We start from the raw sequence: 17,912 nt of genomic DNA, 5'->3' as shown, positions 1-17,912 counted from the left end.
GCAAGGACCCATGGGCTGGGTGGCTTAGAGACATAAAGAGAGACCTAGACAGGATGCAGTAGAGCTGCAGAAAGACTGTACAGAGAGAAGCTGAGAGACAGACATGACTGAGAGACAGCAGTGGACAGAGAGTCAGAAGAACAGAGACCCAGGGAGAGAAAGAGACCGAGCAGCAGAGTCAGAGAGACAGAGACGCAGAGACAGAGGAAGAGAGATACTCAGGCAACAGGGCGATCTGCCCGTTTGGGTGCCGGGTGTACACACAACAGCTTGTATTCGCCTGTACTTGCTTGAGTATTGCAGGGAGGAGTTTGCCCAGGTTATCAGTGCCAGAGTGTCCGTGCATGGGTTGGGGGGCACACGCCCAGGAGGAAATCTGCGTGGGGGCCGCCCTCGCCCTGTGTCCCCAGGCAACGAGGAGGTCTGGGGCGGGGCGCCCCTTCCCGGAGCCAGGCCCTTTAACGCCCCCCCAGCCCGCAGCGCCCCCGCCCCATCAGGCGTCCCTGGGCCCCGCCTGCCCACCCCGCATCAGCGCCACGTCAGGCGCTGTCCGCGCCCCCGGTGCTGAACCAAGATGGCCGGTGGCGGCCGGGCCCCGGCGTGAGCCGAGCGCGGGCTGCAGCCGGGAGATGCCCCAGCCCAGCGGCCGCTGAGCCCGACCTGACAGACCCGGCCCGGGCGCCTCCGGCCCGCCTGCGAGCCCGGAGACATGTCTCTGCTTTGCGTTGGAGGTAGGAGGCGAGGCTGGGGGTCGGGGAACCCATGTGGAAGCTAGCTGGGCTCGGGGTCCGCGTGGATGCGGCTCCTGGGGGAATCCTGGGGTGGGTGGATGACCCGAGTCCAGGCGGCTGGACTTTTGAGAGGGGTAGCCCTTGTCGACGTGGCAGGGTGCCGGAGGGGGTGATCCGTGTCGGGGGGGGGGTCTCGGGGGTCCTGCTGGAGGGGTCGTGTGGACGCGGACGGGGTTCCGGGGCTCTAGACTTGGGCGTCTGTGTAGACCGGGTTTTTAGAGGGTCGGTGAGGAAGAGTCTGAGCTGGGTAGTTTGATTGAAGCCTGCGGGGTACTTGGAAGGGGTCTGGTGGTGTGGACTGGGTTGCCGGTCCTCATGGACGCGGACCCGGCTGGAAATTGGAACCGAGTGCGGCGGGAGGGTTCTCCAAGACCTGGGGATGTAAGATATGGGTAGGGGGGCTTGGCCATCAGGACATCCACGAGTTCTAGGACTCCCCCAGCCTTGGGTGTAAAAAGGACTGGGGTGGGGGGAGTGGGGAGACAGGAGATTCCTCCCAACGTCCAGGGAGGGCTGTGACTGGGGGTCTGGGGGCGCTTTCCCAGTTAACTCTTTGGCCTCCCGAATGGGGGTTGGAGGAATGGCAAGAAGGTCTTCCCGCTCCCCGCCCCTCCGGTTCTCCCAAACACATTTCAGGGCCTTCTCGGCAGGGAGCCTACTTCTTGGAAGAGCAATGTCCCCTGGTCCCCCTCCCAGCCCTTCCTCACCTCACCCACTTTGCGCTGGAGAGAGGGAGGGAGGGAGACGTGGTGGGGGAGCTATTTTGGGGCCAGAACGCCATCTGCACAGAGGCCCACGCCCAGGCCCACGCTCTGCGTTGGGGTTGGGGGAGGGAGGGAGACGTGGGAGGGGCATGACCCCCCCACCCCACACCTTTATGGCTCTGGGGATGAGGAGAAGCCAGCCCACCCGAACCCAGGCGTCCTGGGCACTCCTGTTTGAGAACTCAAGCTCTGAGAGACCTTGGTGGCAGGGATGGGGGTGGACCGCCGTTCAACGCCTACAGAGCTCTGAACCCTGGTTCTTAAGGCCTGGGGTCCCCCTCACTCCCACCCGCTCCAAGAAGGCTGGGGTGGGGGAAGAGGTGTGTCGGCCAAGCCTGAGACATCGGGCTTCGGGAGACCTCGGGCGACGGGAAGCGCGTGTGTGCAGAACTCTGGCAGCCTGGACCCAGGGTGGGCAGGCAGGGGAGCCGGGAACCGCCCCCGCCGCCCCTCCTCCTCCCTCCCCTCCCCCTCAGCCGCTTCATTCACAAACTGTGCCCCGCCCGCCCGCTCCCCGCCGCGGTGGCTTCCCGAGTGCAAATCAGGCCGGGCTGGGCCGGCGTGGACGCGGGTGCTCTTAAAGGGACAGGGGCCTCCTTTCTCTGAGCTCGTTTCTGTTGGACGGGGCTGGGGGTGTTGGAAGAAGAATCCCTAGAGTCGAAGGCCAACTTTTCCAGCCCCTAGCCTCCCGGCCTATGGAGTTAGCGAGTAGGGAAGTGAAGGAGACCCCTAGGCGCCCCCCACCGCCTAGGCCTGAGGACGGAAGGAGAGGGGAACAAGAATGTCCAGACCCCCTGCTGACCTCTCCCCCTGCTCTAAGTTGCGGGCTCTTAGGGGTGGCACTGGAGGAGGTTCCGACGTGGGTGTTCCTGACCGACTTCTCCGTCCTCTCTCTTCTCCCCCCCCAGCACCCGGCCCCACCCCTCCTCACATCCTCCAAGTTGGGTTTCTCTGGAAGGTTTTCCTAGTAGAGTGGGGGGAGGCGGGGATCTCACCCTTAACTCTGAGGCAAACTGGAGGCTCGGCTGCGGGGGTGGCATTAAGGGAGGGGCAGCAGGAGGCAAGAGGGATGAGGCTTCCAGAAACAGAGGCGTCGAGGGAGGACTGGGCTGGATTCTGTGGACTTTATAGGGAGGTGTCGCCGCCTGAGTGGAAGGGAGTCGCTGGGAGGGAGGGGCAAGGCTGGGGAAGAGGTTCAGTAGGGTGGGAGGTAAGGCCCAGAGGTGTAAAGGGAGGTGTGAGTTTGGAGTGAGGAGGAGTAGGAGGCAGGGAGCGTGGGGAGCGGGAAAAGTGCTGGGTGAGGCCAGCCTGCCGGAGAGAGGTGGGACGAGCCCCCAGAGGGGAGGGGCTGGGATGGCTGAGCCCCAGCTGAGAGTGTTGGGGTGGGCTTGGCTGGAGTGAAGCTAGGCTGAGATGGGTTGCGCGTTGCCTGAGCTCATCCTTCTAGTTGAGGAAATACCTGCCCTCCCCCTCCACTGGGGACCCACAGGCGTTTGCCAATGTCTACACACATTCATACCCAGACTTATTCCTGTGTGGACACAAATGCTTAGGATGCATAAGGCTCCACGCGGATCATGTGCCTGGAAAGGCACGCTCATAGGCACACGTGTGTACTCACACTCCTGTGTGAACACAAGCATACACATGTATATAGGACACAGCCTGCTGGGGTAGACATGGTCCCAGCAACACACGTGTGTGTGTGTGTGTGTGTGTGTCTGCCAGCACACATATAGATGTATCCACGTGTGTTTGACGAATGTTCACAATATACATGTCACATAAGGATTCACTCATATCCAACCAAGCGTGGTGGCTCAGGCCTGTAATCCCAGCACTTTGACTTTGGGAGGCCAAGGTGGGTGGACCACTGGAGGTCAGGGGTTCGAGACCTGCCTGGCCAACATGGTGAAACTCTGTCTCTACTAAAAAAATACAAAAAATTGGCTGGGTGTGCTGGTGTGCATCTGTAATCTCAGCCACTCGGGAGGCTGAGGCAGAAGGATCACTTGAACATGGGAGGTGGAGGTTTGCAGTGAGCTGAGATCCTGCCACTGCACTCTAGCCTGGGCAACAGAGTGAGACTCTGTCTCAAAAAAAAAAAAAAAGGCTGCGTGCGGTGGCTCACACCTGTAATCCTAGCACTTTGGGAGGCCAAGGCAGGTGGATCACGAGGTCAGGAGTTCAAGACCAGCCTGACCAATATGGTGAAACCCCGTCTCTACTAAAAAGACAAAAAAAAAATTAGACGGTGTGATGGTGGCATGCCTGTAGTCCCAGCTACTCGGGAGGCTGAGGCAGGAGAATCGCTTGAACCCAGGAGTCGGAGGTTGCAGTGAGCTGAGATCAGGCCACTGCACTCCAGCCTGGACCACAGAGAGAGACTCAGTCTCAAAAAAAAAAAAAGAAAAATCCACTCGCGTCCTCATGCTCAGACATGTACCCATACGTATCTGTTATGGTCCCCAACCACATGAAGCACGTATATATTCATATAAGCACATGTCAAGGCCACGTACGCATATGACACTTGCCTCGACATTCAGAGCAGCCCCTTTCTACGAGGGGTGATGACGCATACAAGTAAATACACATCTGGGTATTTCATTGCACAGGAGCGTGTACATGTATGCAGGGAAACAGATTCAGTTGCCACAGAACTGCATCCATGCACACAGGCGAACATCAATACATGTGGTTTTCACCTAACACATCACCCACAAGCTCACACACAGAGTGTGTCTCCGATGTAGTGACACCCTACTCCCAGAAACGCACGTGCAGACTCCTCCCTGCACTTAAAGGGTGCACATGCTCTGCACACATGCACACTCATATCCGTGTACAGGCAGGCACTTGCCTGACCAGGTAACATGAGCCAGCTACTGCTGCAAATATCCAAGCAAGGACAAGCAAATGCAAGCTCTCGTGTATACACCCGGCACCAACACACAGCAGATCACCCTGTATGGCGTATGGGCCTTACCTCTGCCCTCCCCCTTCATTTCTTTATCCGTGTGGAGCCCCGATGCTCTCCAACACCTTAATCCACTTGCTAAATCTTAGCAGCATCCTGAGGCTGTGAATGGCAAATGCCACCTGGTTCCTTCATGAAGTCCCTCATTTTATTTACTCAGCAAGCATTAATTGAGCACCTACTGTATACCAGGCACTGTTACTGGCTCTGGGGACCCAGCTCTATTCCTAGCCACCACCCCCGCATCTCCCATGAGGTTAGAATGACAGATGAGGGAGGGCTAAAGGAGCTGAGGAGTGGGTTATCCAGGGCTCTCTTCCTCTGGGAAGCCTGCCCCGATTTCACCACCACCATTTACTTGAGTCTCAGATATGATGAGGGGAAGATGAGCAGGAGGGAGATGTATTCTGTGTGGAGGAAGCAGCATGAGTAAAGGCGTGGTGGTGAGGAGACTTGGTTCCAGCTCTTCCAATGTGCCTCACAGCATTTTGCATAGGCCACTTGATGTTTTGTTTTGAGACAGAGTCCCACTCAGAGCCTGTTACTCAGGCTGCAGTTCAGCGGCATGACCTCACCTCACTGCAGCTTTGACCTCCAGGGCTCAAGCGATCCTCCAACCTCAGCCTCCTGAGTAGCTGGGACAACAGGCATGCACCACCACGCCTGCCTAGCTGTTATTTTATTTTTTGCGGAAACAGGGGTTTGCCCTGTTGCCCAGGCTGATCTTGAACTCCTGGGCTCAAGTGATTTGCCCTCCTTGGCCTCCCAAAGTGCTGGGATTATAGCCATGAGCCGCCACACCCAACTGACGTTTTAAAGACTCCACAAACATTTTATGAATAAATGACATGAACAAATCAGTGAATTTAGGCGGCAGAGGGTTTGCTTCACAACTTGTAACAGTATCAGCTATAAACCCCATTTATCCATTCAGCTGTGTGTGTGTGTGTGTGTGTGTGTGTGTGTGTGTGTGTGTGTTTTGTTTTTTGAGACATGGCCTCACTCTGTCGCCCAAGCTGGAGTGGAGTGGTGTGATCTTGGCTCACTGAAATCTTTGCCTTCTAGGTTCAAGCAATTCTGCTGCCTCAGCCTCCCAAGTAGCTAGGATTACAAGCATGTGCCACCATGCCTGGCTAATTTTTGTATTTTTAGTAGAGATGGGGTTTCTCATCTCTAGAGGCCAGGCTGGTCTCAAACTCCTGACTTCAAGTGATCCTCCTGCCTCAGCCTCCCAAAGTGCTGGGATTACAGGTGTGAGCCACTGCATTTCATAGGCACGATGTTGAGGATTTTTATGCCTGCGCCCTCTTTAGCCCTGACAATAACCCCATTGTACAAATGAGGAAAACTGAGGCTCAGGGAGGTTTAACAACCTGTCTGGTGTCACAGAGTCACAGATGGAGCTGACTGACTCTAGAGCCTACTGGGGTTTGGGGAAAAGGTTGAGCCTTCTCAGCTCCCAGGACCTGGGAGACAATCAAGTCCCTTCTGTGGGGTGAAGATCTGCCCTGAGGTTGCCTGCTTATTTATTTATTTATTTGAGACAGAGTTGCCCAAGCTGGAGTGCAGTGGCATAATCTCGGCTCACTGCCCACCTCCAGTTCCCAGGTTCAAGCAATTCTCCTGCCTCAGCCTCACGAGTAGCTGGGATTACAGGCACGCACCACCATGCCCGGCTAATTTTTTGTATTTTTAGTGGAGACAGGGTTTCACCATGTTGGCCAGCCTGGCCTCAAACCCCCAACCACCAAGTGATCCACCTGCCTCAGCCTCCCAAAGTGCTGGGATAATAGGCATGAGCCACCACACTCAGCCAGGATTGCTTTCTTCTTTCATGCACCCAATAACCAGACATGTCATAATGTCTCTACTCACTGGGGCGGTTCCCCTGCCCCTTGCCTAAGAAGCCTTCACACATCCCACCGTTCCTGGCTACCCAGTCCCTGATACCCTCTAGCTTGGAGGAGCTGCATCTAGGTCTCAGCTCCTACCGTCTTCATGGGATGCCCTGCAGAGCTGCAGCCTCGCCCTTTCCCTAACCTGGCCTCAGTTTTCTTCCACATACAATGGACCTCTTCTGCGAGGTGCAAGTAAGGACATCCTGGGTCCAGCAGGCCTGAGTGTAAATTTCTTTCTCTCTTTCTTTCTTTCTTTCTTTCTTTCTTTCTTTTTTTTTTGTTGTTGTTGTTGTTGTTTTATAGAGACAGAGTTCCACCATGTTGGCTAGGATGGATGGTCTAGATCTCTTGACCTCGTGATCCGCCCACCTTGGCCTCCCAATATGTTGGGATTACAGGCGTGAGCCACTGCGCCTGACCCTGAGTGTGAATTAAGTCCCCCACTTCCTGGCAAGTCCCACATCCTCTGCATTCCTCAGTGTGCTCATCTGTGGAATGGGCACGGGAGTAGCACCCATCATCTACATTTGCCAAAACTCTCTAGTGAGGTTCACACAGCCCTCGGCATGACGCCTGACCTACGGAAAGGTCCAATAAGTGTGAGCAAAAGACATGAAAAATCAATGATGGGCCGGACGCGGTGTTCACGCCTGTCATCCCAGCACTTCGGGAGGCTGAGGCGGGCAGATCACCTGAGCTCAGGAGTTCAAGACCACCCTGGGCAACATGGTGAAACTCTGTCTCTACTAAAATACAAAACATTAGCTGGGCGTGGTGGCGCCTGTAGTCCCAGCTACTCAGAAGGCTGAGGCACGAGAATGGCTTGAGCCCCGAAGGCGGAGGTTGCAGTGAGTCGAGATCGCGCCACTGTACCCCAGCTTGGGCTGAGTGAGACTCCATCTCAAAAAAAAAAAAAAAAAATCAATGATGATGTTTTTATTAATGGGGACTAAAAGCTTTCTGGAAGGCGGTTCTGAGTGTAGGACATTTCCGAGAGTCCACTGCATTCTGGAGCCTGAGGAGCGAACACTCCTAGAGGGGTCCCCAGTCCCACACTTAGGAGGGAGCCAACTTCTTTGAGGGTACAAAGGCATGGGACAGAACATTCAGCACCGCGGACAGCGCCTGCCCACTCCTCTGGGGGACAGCTCTTAGCGCAACCCCGCAGGGCTGCTGGAGGAGGTGATGTCATTCCTTCCACGAATTACTATTTAATGAGCACCTACTATAGGCTAGGCCTAGTTCTGAGTGGTACATGGTAAGCAACACACACAGAAATCCCTGATTCCTGAAGCTCTCTGGAACTCCAGGTTCTTGGTGCTTTTTACACCGAAGGCTTCAGTCGGGCTCCGTTGTGTCAACGGAAGATAAAGGTCCTCATTTAGTCTTTCCCGGATGTGAAATCAGCGGAGCTAGGTCCTTTATTCTAAAGCCCATCGGTCTCCCGCTGAAATGCCCGCCACCAACATCACACACAAAACGATCAAATCTCCTAGAATCTATTTCTGGATTCTTTATGCTTCCTCCCCTCCCCCAGGCTAATCCTGGAGCAGGTGGTCTTTCAGAAGCCCTAGACGGCTGGATCTCCACCTCCTGTCTCCCCATCCCATCCCCACGTGGCAGGTCAGGAAGCGAGTGCCCCAAGGCTGGAGTCCCCTTAATTAGAACCCAGGGTCAGTTGGCCATGTGGCTCATGACTGTAATTCCAGCACTTTAGAAGGCCGAGGTGGGAGGATCGCTTGAGGTCAGGAGTTTGAAACCAGCCCTGGCAACAGAGTAAGATCCCATCTAAAATTAGCCAAGCATGGTGATGCGCACCTGCAGTCTCAGCTACTCGGGAGGCTAAATGGGGAGGATCACTTGAGCCTGGAAGGTCGAGGCTGCAGTGAGCCATGATCACACCACTGCACTCAACCTGGGTAACAGAGAGGAGACCCTGTTGAAAGAAAGAGAGAAAGAAAGAAAGAGAGAGAGAAAGAAAGAGAGAGAGAAAGAAAGAGAGAAAGAAAAAGAGAGAAAGGGAGCGAAGAGAAAAAAGCATCCAGGGTCTTCAAATCCTAGAATTCAGGCCAGGGATACCCTTAGAACACAACCAAATAATAAAAACAGTAATGATGCTAGTAATAATAATAGATAGTAGTATAAGTGACACTATAATCATGATTTTGCGAAAGGGGTGAGAGAGGAAGAGGAGGGAAGAGGCGGAGAAAGGAAAGGCAAGGGAGGCCAGACACTCTGTCTTCCCATTTTCCAGATGCAGAAACTGAGGCCCGGAGCCAGGCTGCAGGGGGGTCCCCGCAGCCTGAACTCCTGCCTCAGCCTCCCCGGGTTCCGCCCCTACATTCCTCAGTCAGCGCTGCTGGGGGGGGCCCAAAGACCTCGGAGGCCGCAAGAGGCGGTGTCTCCACCCGCTCGTCGCTGGGGACCGCAGCGGGCACCCCCCCTCGTCCCCCACCCCCCTGCCCGCCGGCGCGCCGCCCACGCCCTCCGCGCGCCCACGCTATAAATAGCCTCTTGCGTGTGACCCGAAGCCCGCCGGGGAGGGGTGGCGCTTCCGCCCCGCTGACCCTGATACCGCAACCCGGCGCGGGCGGGGAGAGGGTGGCGGGATGTGACGACGAAGACGGTGACTCAGGGACCATTTACTGACCAGGGAAGACAAGGAGGAAGACTGGGTGCCTTTTCTGAGCCCGCTTCCTCCTCCGCGCCCCTCCCCCTTCCCGAATCCCCTCCCCCACGGCGAACCCCCTTCCCTCCTGAGAACCCCCTCCCCGCCCTCCGCTCCCTTCCCTGTCCCCCTTTCCCTCTGACACCCCCTTCCCCACCCTCCGCTCCCCTCCCTGTCCCCCTTTCCCTCTGAGACCCCCCTCCACTCTCCGCCCCCTTCCCTATTCCCCTTTCCCTCTGAGATCCTCCCACTCTCCGCCCCCCTCCCTGTCCCCCTTTCCCTCTGAGACCCCTCTCCCACTCATTCCGAGCCCCGGTGATGAAAAAACGTGGTCCTCACCCTGGACCTCCGTAGGGAACTAAGGGCCGGAGCCTGGCTTCAGCTGTCAGAGGTACAGCTCTCCAGCCGGTCCCCCACTGCCTGAGGACCCCTACGGAGACCATTCCCCTCCAGCCTAGAGAAGCTGCGGCAAGGAGCTGAGGCTTAGGAAAGAGGAGGCGGATTGACCAAGGGAGGGACACAAGAAGGGCAGAGAGAGAGAGAAGGAGAGAATAGAGACTGAAAGAAGACAGCAGGAGTGGAGAGAAACCGAACAGGGAGGAGGGAGACGAGAGACAGGGATGGGGAGAGAGACAGAACAGATCAGGCAGCTACTGCACTCCCTTCTGAGCCTAAATCCGTGGTTTATAAAATGGGACACAGCTGGAGGAGCTTTAAGTGGGGCCAAGCCCAGGCTAGACCCCAGTGAGCCCCTTGTGTCACCCCCCCAGGGCCTGTTACTTCCCCACCGCCGTGTGCACCCCCCTCCTCTTCTCCCCCAATGGTCTCTCCTCTCCCCAGTGTCTCCTCCACCTGCCTGCCCTCCCTAGTGGAAATCTTTCTCTCTTTTACAATTATTATTATTATTATTATTTTGGAGATAGAGTCTCTGTCACCCAGGTGCCATCTTGGCTCACTGCAACCTCCGCCTCCCGGGTTCAAGTGATTCTCCTGCCTCAGCCTCCCAAGTAGCTGGGATTACAGGCATGCACCACCACGCCCGGCTAATTTTTGTATTTTTAGTAGAGATGGGGTTTCGCCATGTTGCCCAGGCTGGTCTCAAACTCCTGACCTCAGGCCATCCACCTGCCTCGGCCTCAAAGTGCTGGGATTACAAGTGTGAGCCATGGCGCCTGGCCCCTCTCTGTCTTTTAAATTGCTATTTTTAGACATGGGATCTTACTACATTGGCCAGGCTGGTCTTGAACTCCGGGTCTCAAGGCTCCCCCTCACCGCCTCAGCCTCCCGAGTAGCTGGGATTACAAGCATATGCCTCTACGCCTGGCGCTCTCTCTGTCTCCTTGTGTCTCTGTCTATTTCTCTCCATCTGTCTGGAGCCTCCTGTTCTCATCCTACCATTTCTTCCTTTCTCCTCTCCCTTGCTCTCCCTGCATGAGACCCTCCAGCTCTGGGGCCAGTGTCAGCCTCTGTCACTCTCTCCTCCGCCCCCTGACGCCATCAACATTTTCCCTCCTGCCCCTTCCCCTGCCCACTCCCCTCACAGAGGGTCTGCACAGCTGCAGGCTGGACCTCCTCTGGAGTGAGGCCCAAAGCTCCTGGGCACATTCCTGAGTGTTCCTGAACCTATCTCAGCCCCAGGGGTGAGGTGCCAGGTGGGTGCGCTCCCTGGGGGCTGGGTGGGGCGATGTGAGAGAGAAAACCAGATCTAGGGAAAAAAAAAAAAAAAAAAAAGGCAGAGATGGAACCAAACAGAGATGAAGGCCCAGAGAGGTGATTCACTTGCCCAGGGTCACACAGCTCTGGAATATGAGCCTGGCTCAAACCAGCGCTCACCTCTCCGAAGGCCCAGCTAAGGGCTGCAGGGCAGTGGCACCATCTCCACTCACTGTGACCCCCACCTTCCAGGTTCAAGCGATTTCCTGCCTCAGCCTCCCAAGTAGCCGGGATTACAGGAGCACGCCACCAGGCTGGCTAATTTTTGTCATTTTTACTAGAGATGGGATTTCACCATGTTGGCCAGGCTGGTCTCGAACTCCTGACCTCAAGTGATCCACCCGCCTCGGCCTCCCAACGTGCTGGGATTACAGGCAGGAACCACCGCGCCTGGCCGGAAACAGTCTTTACTGACATGTGTTGAGGGCCATGGCACTTCCCCTGATCTTCATGGGAATTCTCTCTTCACTGGTTCCACTCAGGTGCCTTTTGTGAGGCAGAAATTAAAGCGATGAGGACAGAGTTGCAAACCCGGGATGGGAGGCTGTGACATCTGCCCAGAGAGACACAATTCTGTTTCTAGGAATTTATCCTTGAACTCACTAGCACACGCTCTTCAAGACATACTGAAAAAAACACGAAGGGCTAGAACAGTGGGTGTCAAGTGCGCCACTTGTCTTGGAAATCAAGCAAGGCGAACGTGGGTATGATTGCCGATGCATGGACCATCTCCAGTGGTACAAGCAACTGCCAATGTTGATTGCATCTGGGAGGGAGACGAAGGGGTGGGATGGAAAGAGCTTTATTCTCCGTGTCTCATCTCTTGGTTGTTTTGGATTTCACAACGTGTGCATGCATTGCCTACACAAACAAAGACATTAATTTGAAAAGGAAAAGGGGAGAAGAAAATAGGGAGGAAAGAAAAGGGGCTGGCGCGGTGGCTCACACCTGTAATCCCAGCACTTTGGGGGGCCGAGGCAGGTGGATCACCTGAGGTCAGGAGTTCGAGACCAGCCTGGCCAACATACAGTGAAACTCTGTCTCTACTAAAAAATACAAAAATTAGCCCAGCATGGTGTTGCATGCCTGTAGCCCCAGCTACTTGGGAAACTGAGGCCGGAGAATTGCTTTAATCCGGGATGCAGAGGTTGCAGTGACTGAGATCGTGCCACTGTAGTCCAGCCTGGGCAATAGAGCAAGACTAGGAAAGAAAAGAAAGAAAGAAAGAAAAAAAGAAAGAAGGAAGGAAGGAAGAAAGAAAGAGAGGGAGGAAGGGAAGGAAGGACGAAGGAAGGGAGGGAAAGAAAGAAGGAAGGAAAGAAAGAAAAGCTCCATCAGAAAGAAAGAAAGAAAGGAAAGAAAGAAGGAAGAAAAAAAGAAAGAAGAGGAAGGGAGGAAAGGAAGGGAGGAAAGGAAGGAAGGAAGGAAGGAAGGACGGACTCAGTGTGGGAACAGATTGGGGGTGGGAGTAGAGAATGAATGGAGGAAAAAGATGTGGGGGACGGAGCAGACTGTGAGAGGTGTTGGCAGTGGAAACTGAATACCTGGTTATAAGTGCTAGGAGGGGCGGAATGGCACTGAATCTCTTGGGGCCGTGGGATTCTGTGAAATGTGAGAAGATTGGACCTCGGCGGGTGCCTGACATATATTCAGGTTGCACCTCCCACAAGCAAGTGGGGCTGGACAGTCCCTGCCAGCCCTCCAGCCAGGACGCAGGTGTCTCCACCCGAGTTACCTTTTGTTGTTGTTGAGACAAGAGTCTTGCTCTGTCACCCAAGCTGGAGTGCCGTGGTGCGATCTCAGCTCAGCGCAACCTGCGCCTCCGGGGTTCAAGAGATTCTCCTGCCTCAGCCTCCCAAGTAGCTGAGGCTACAGGTGCCCGTCACCATGCCTGGCTAATTTTTGTATTTTTAGTAGAGACGCGGTTTCACCATGTTGGCCAGGCTGGTCTCGAACTCCTGACCTCGGGTGGTTCACGTGCTTCAGCCTCCTAAAGTGCTGGGGTGATAGGTGTGGGCTGCCGCGCCTTGCCCTCCGTGTGCACTTTGAGAGCCAGCTCTCTGGGTTGCTTTATCCCACCTCGCCCGGCCTTCTTTGAGGCTTCCCCAAAACCTGGGAGCGTCTGACATCGCAGACTGAGCTGGACAATGGAGGAAGAGGTCTTGCGGGACTGAAGGGGCTGGTGGAGTCATCAGAGATTGTCTTTATCCTCACCTTCTTTTTCTCCACCTCTTCAACTTCCCCTCTTCTTCTGGGGCCATCCTGGAGGGCTTCCTGTAGGAGGCCTCTCCCACTAATCTTGTTCAATTGTGGGTAACGGCACAGCTAGTTGGGGAGCTTGGGGAATTTGATGGGGGCAGAGGTTGGAGGGAGAGGGAGGGGTAGGGGCTGCTCTCAGGGTCCAAATTTCCTTCCATCCTAGGGCTGCCTGTGCTCATCTGTCTGATGGCTTCTCTCTCTCTCTCCCTCTCATCCCTGCCTCCTCTTTCCTCCCTCTCCTCCCCCCCTTGTCTCTGCCTCTGACATTGCTTCTATCTTTATCTTTTTAAAAACCTGTCTCTTGCTTTTGATCTCTGCCTGTCTCTCCTCTGTGTCTCTCTCCTTATGTCTCTGTCTTGGTGTGTCTCTGACTCTCTCTGTACCTCTGCCCCTCTCCTCCCACTTCTCCCCCCGTCTCCCTTCCCTATCTCTGTCTCTCTCCACAGTCAAAAAAGCCAAGTTTGACGGTGCCCAAGGTAAGTGGCTTCTCTTGCTGTCCTGTCCCGTGTTGCCTGTCTGTCTGTCTCTCTGTCTGTCTGTCTGTCTGTCTCTTGCAGACCAGACTTAGACTTGAGCTTTGTGTCTTCTGAGCATCAGGAAAGGGGTGAGAGGATTAAACAGGGGGAGGGGCAGCCCTTGACATGGGGTCCCTGGAGTTTGTATGGGTGTTCCCCGGTCTCCCCAGCCATAATGGGAGATTCTATCAGGGTGGGGCTTGCCCTGAGCCAGTGGCTCTTCCCAAAGTCCTAAGAGGCAGGATGGGGACTCTTAAATGGGCTACAGGTGTGAAAAGTAAGGCTCACAGAGGCGAAGGGAGTTTCTTTCTTTTCTTTTCTTCTTCTTCTTTTTTTTTTTTTGAAACAGGGTTTGGTTCTGTTGCCCAGGCTGGAGTGCAGTGTCGCGATCTTGGCTCACTGCAACCTCCACCTCCTTGGGTCAAGCGATTCTCCTGCCTCAGCCTCCCAAGTAGCTGGGATTACAGGCGCCCTCTACCACGCCCAGCTAATTTTTGTATTGTTAGTAAAGACAGGGTTTCTCCATGTTGGCCAGGCTGGTCTCGAACTCCTGACCTCAAATGATCCGCCTGCCTCAGCCTCCCAAAGTGCTGGGATTACAGGTGTCAGTCACCGCGCCCTGCCTCTTTTTTTAATTTTAATTTTAATTTTTTATTTTTTGAGGCTGGAGTACACTGGTGCAATCATGGCTTACTGCAGCCTCAACTTCCCAGGCTCAAGCGATCCTCTCACCTCAGCCTCCCGAGTTTCTGGAGCCACAGGCCTGCACCACTGTGCCCGGCTAAATATTTTTTCTATTTTTAGTAGATACAGGGTTTACCCAAGTTATCCAGGCTGGGCACAAGTGATCCTCCCGCCTCGACCTCCCAAAGTGCTGGGATCACAGGTGTGAACCACCGCGCCCACCCAGCAAAGGGGGTTTCTTCAGTCAATTTTGTTCCCTTTTCTGGGGCCTCAGCCTTTTTAGCCAAAAACCAATGAGGTAGTGATTTTGAGGCAGCTGGATGAAGCATCCCAAAATTCCACATCTCCCCACACTGAGGCCCCTCCCTTGTGCCCTGAAGGTGGGGTTGGGGGTTAGAGGGTGAGTGGCCCAGAAATTCCCAAGGGGGTCCCAGCAGGTCGTCTAGAGCTTGGAAAGGGGCACTGGAGAGCCCCTGAGCCCCAGTGCTGACCCCTGCTCTCACTGCCACAGAGAAATTCAACACGTACGTGACCCTGAAAGTGCAGAATGTCAAGAGCACGACCATCGCCGTGCGGGGCAGCCAGCCCAGCTGGGAGCAGGATTTCATGTTGTGAGTCTGCAGCCTCTGGCATGGCCCCGGCCCCTGGCGTAGCCCAGCACCTCGCTGGCCCCTCGGGGCAGAACTGGACACCGGGGAAGCCCAGGCGACTCCTCTCCAGCCTCCCTCATCCTGTGTCCACCTTATCTCCTCCACCTCCAAAACACATTCCCAAGCCAATCACCTCTCTTGGTCTTCGCGGCCACCAGCCAAGTCCCCGCTGCCCGCCAGCCTCCGCCCTGGCCTCCTGTGCTATCCACCTCCTACAATCTGTTCTCCTCCAGGCAGCCAGGGGGATATTTTTAAAACTGCAAATCACATCCTGTCGCTCCCATGTTCCAAACTTGTCCGTGGCTCATCGACCTCAGAATAAAACCCATAGTCTTCCCCACGGTTCCTGCCACCTTCTCGCTGTATCTCCGTCTCACTCCCCTGCCCCGGCCACACCCACACCTACCTCTTTCTCCAACACCTCCCAGTTTGTTCCTGCCCCAAGGCCCTTGCACTTGCTCTCCAGTCCTCAGCTGGCTCAGCTTGTGTCACCTCCTCAGTGAAGCCCTCCCTGACCACCACCCGCAAGCTACAATTTCAGGGCATCACGCCTTCCCAGGCGTCGCCACCAATTGTTTTGTTTGTTTGATTGAGACAGAGTCTCACTCTGTTCCCCAGGCTGGAGGGCAGTGGCGAGATCTCAGCTCACTGCAACTTCCACCTCCCATATTAAAGTGATCCTTCTGCCTCAGCCTTCCAAGTAGCTGGGATTACAAGAGTGTGCCACCACACTAGGCTAACTGCATTTTAAGGAGAGATGGGGTTTCACTATGTTGGCCAGGCTGATCTCAAACTCCTGGACTCAGGTGATCCACCTATTTCAGCCTCCCAATGTGCTGGGATTACAGATGTGAGCCACCAGGCCCAGTCAACAGGTATATTTTTAAAATACATTCCTTAAGATAAATCTTTGGTAAGCTGTAAATTCAGTGAATCTCACATTTCGCCAAGTTTCCTGCGCCCCTGAATCAACATATGTCTAAGACGAGGCCTGCAGGGAAAGTGCTTGGAGGTGGGATCGCGTCCTCACCTCATGAGATGGAGATGACAATGGGAAGAACAGAGGTCCCTGAATGTCCTTATCCTGGGGGTAGAGGGAGCTGTGGAGGTATTTGATCCTCTTCCCCACTTGGCCAGCATGGTCAGGGTTGGAGGGCTCAAGGAAGGCCCAGAAAGATGAAGTTGCAGTCGGTGTGTCACATCTGTCTCCACGCCGTCCTCCCCGGCTTTCAATCCTAGTCCTTCTGTGATACCTCGAGCTCTTAACTTCCCTCACTGGCCTCAGTTTCCCCTCTATAAAATGAGAACCACCATGTTATCATATCAGCTAGGACACTCCCAGTCCTGGGTTTGAATTGTGGTATGCTGTGTGTTCTCAAATGAATGAACTAGCCTCTCTGAAACCCCATTTTCTCCCTCGATGCCCCCTGTCCTTTTTCCACAGTGAGATTAACCGTCTGGATTTGGGACTGACGGTGGAGGTGTGGAACAAGGGCCTCATCTGGGACACAATGGTGGGCACAGTGTGGATTCCACTGCGGACCATCCGCCAGTCCAATGAGGTGAGTGGCGGGTGGCCTGAGGGTGAGAAAGGAAGCCCAGAGGCCAGTGGCCTCAACAAGATCCACATTTATCTCCTATCCCCTGACAACATCAACGTAGACACCTGGGCCTGCCATGAACCTTCCAAAGTCACCAGGGCCTAATACAACTTCCATCTTGCTCTGCTTCTCTCTCCATGTGGCTTTGACCTTGTGGCCCCAAATGGCTGCTTTAGGCTCAGCATTGCATCTTCATTCCAACCAGGAAAAGGTGGTAAGGGGCATAGAGTTCAGGCACATCTCATTGGCCAGAACTTAGACATGTGGCCAACATCTAGCTGCAAGGGATTCTGAGAAATGTAGTCCTAGGCTAGGAAATATAGTCCTAGGCTGTTCAACTCTAGGCACAGCTAAAAATATATTACTATGGAAGGAGAAAAGGGATAACGTAGGCAATTAGCATTTTGTGTCCCAGATGGGCAGCAGCAGGAAGGTTACAGCAGCTCAGAAGGTGCTGGGTAAGAACCCTGGCCCCTCAGTCCATGCATCATGGTTAGGTAGTAGTGGTGTCTGTTTTTTATTTATTTATTTTTGAGACAGGCTCTTATTCTGTTGCCCTGGCTGGAGTGCAGTGGCACGATCATGGCCCACTGCAGCCTTGACTTCCCAAGCTCAAGAGATCCTCCTACCTCAGCCTCCCGAGTAGCTGGGACTGCAGGTGCACGCCACCATGTCCCCCAATTTTTTTTTTTAATAGAGACAGGGATTTGCCATGCTGCCCAGGCTGGTCTCGAACTCCTGGGCTCAAGCGATCCACCCACCTCGGCCTCCCAAACGGCTGGTATTACAGGCGTGAGCCACTGCACCAAGCTGTGGTCGTGTCTATTCGTCTGTCTCCACAGCCCAATGGCTGGCCTCCTGACCTTAAGTCTCAACCCCTCCATGCTGACCCCAGGAGGGTCTTACTACCCGGAGCTCTGATCCATCCTCCCCTGTGTATTTCCCTTTAGATGGCACCTGCCCACTAGCTTCGTCTCCCCCCACACTCCAACTTCCACCCCTCCCAGATTCCAGCCTCTGAACTTTTGCATAGTCTGTTCCCTGAGTTTCAAGTGTCCCCCTTTCCATCGCCCTCTAAATTCCCATGTGTCCTCCTCCAGGAAGCCCTCTTTGACTTCCCCCTGGATCCTTTAGCCCTCCTTCCTCCCTCTGGGCTAGCTATGACCTCATGGGGCTGGGGGCGCCCGTGTCCAGCTCTGTTTCCCAGGGCTGTGGGCTCCTCAGGGGACAGGGTGATGATGGCTGGGGCCTCTTGGGGACCCTGGCATCACCCAGTATAAACCAGACATACAGAAGGGACTGGGGACTATTTTTTCTTTGTTCATTTTTGTTATTTCATTTCTTTTTTTGTTATTTCATTTCTTTCTTTCTTTTTTTTTTTTTTTTTTT

At 54.8% G+C, this 17,912-nt stretch overlaps 1 protein-coding gene across 5 annotated transcripts in view; it reads left to right on the top strand.

Moving 5' to 3' along the window:
• Nucleotides 1-569: 569 nt before the first annotated feature.
• The window catches only part of UNC13A (unc-13 homolog A), an 86,149-nt gene continuing 68,806 nt past the window's right edge, over nt 570-17,912 (top strand). For all 5 annotated transcript variants that reach the window (XM_037728770.1, XM_037728767.1, XM_037728769.1 and 2 more), the window contains exons 1-4: nt 570-731; nt 13,520-13,549; nt 14,784-14,883; nt 16,367-16,484. In XM_037728770.1, the coding sequence (XP_037584698.1) occupies nt 710-731; nt 13,520-13,549; nt 14,784-14,883; nt 16,367-16,484 (270 nt within the window). In that variant the 5' untranslated portion in view covers nt 570-709. The remainder of the gene's footprint in view (nt 732-13,519; nt 13,550-14,783; nt 14,884-16,366; nt 16,485-17,912) is intronic.

Source organism: Cebus imitator, unplaced genomic scaffold (assembly GCF_001604975.1).
Source record: "Cebus imitator isolate Cc_AM_T3 unplaced genomic scaffold, Cebus_imitator-1.0 Scaffold280, whole genome shotgun sequence".
NCBI lineage: Eukaryota > Metazoa > Chordata > Mammalia > Primates > Cebidae > Cebus > Cebus imitator.
The sequence above is the reverse complement of the archived record's forward strand: the minus strand, read 5'-3'. Positions and strand labels throughout refer to the sequence as shown.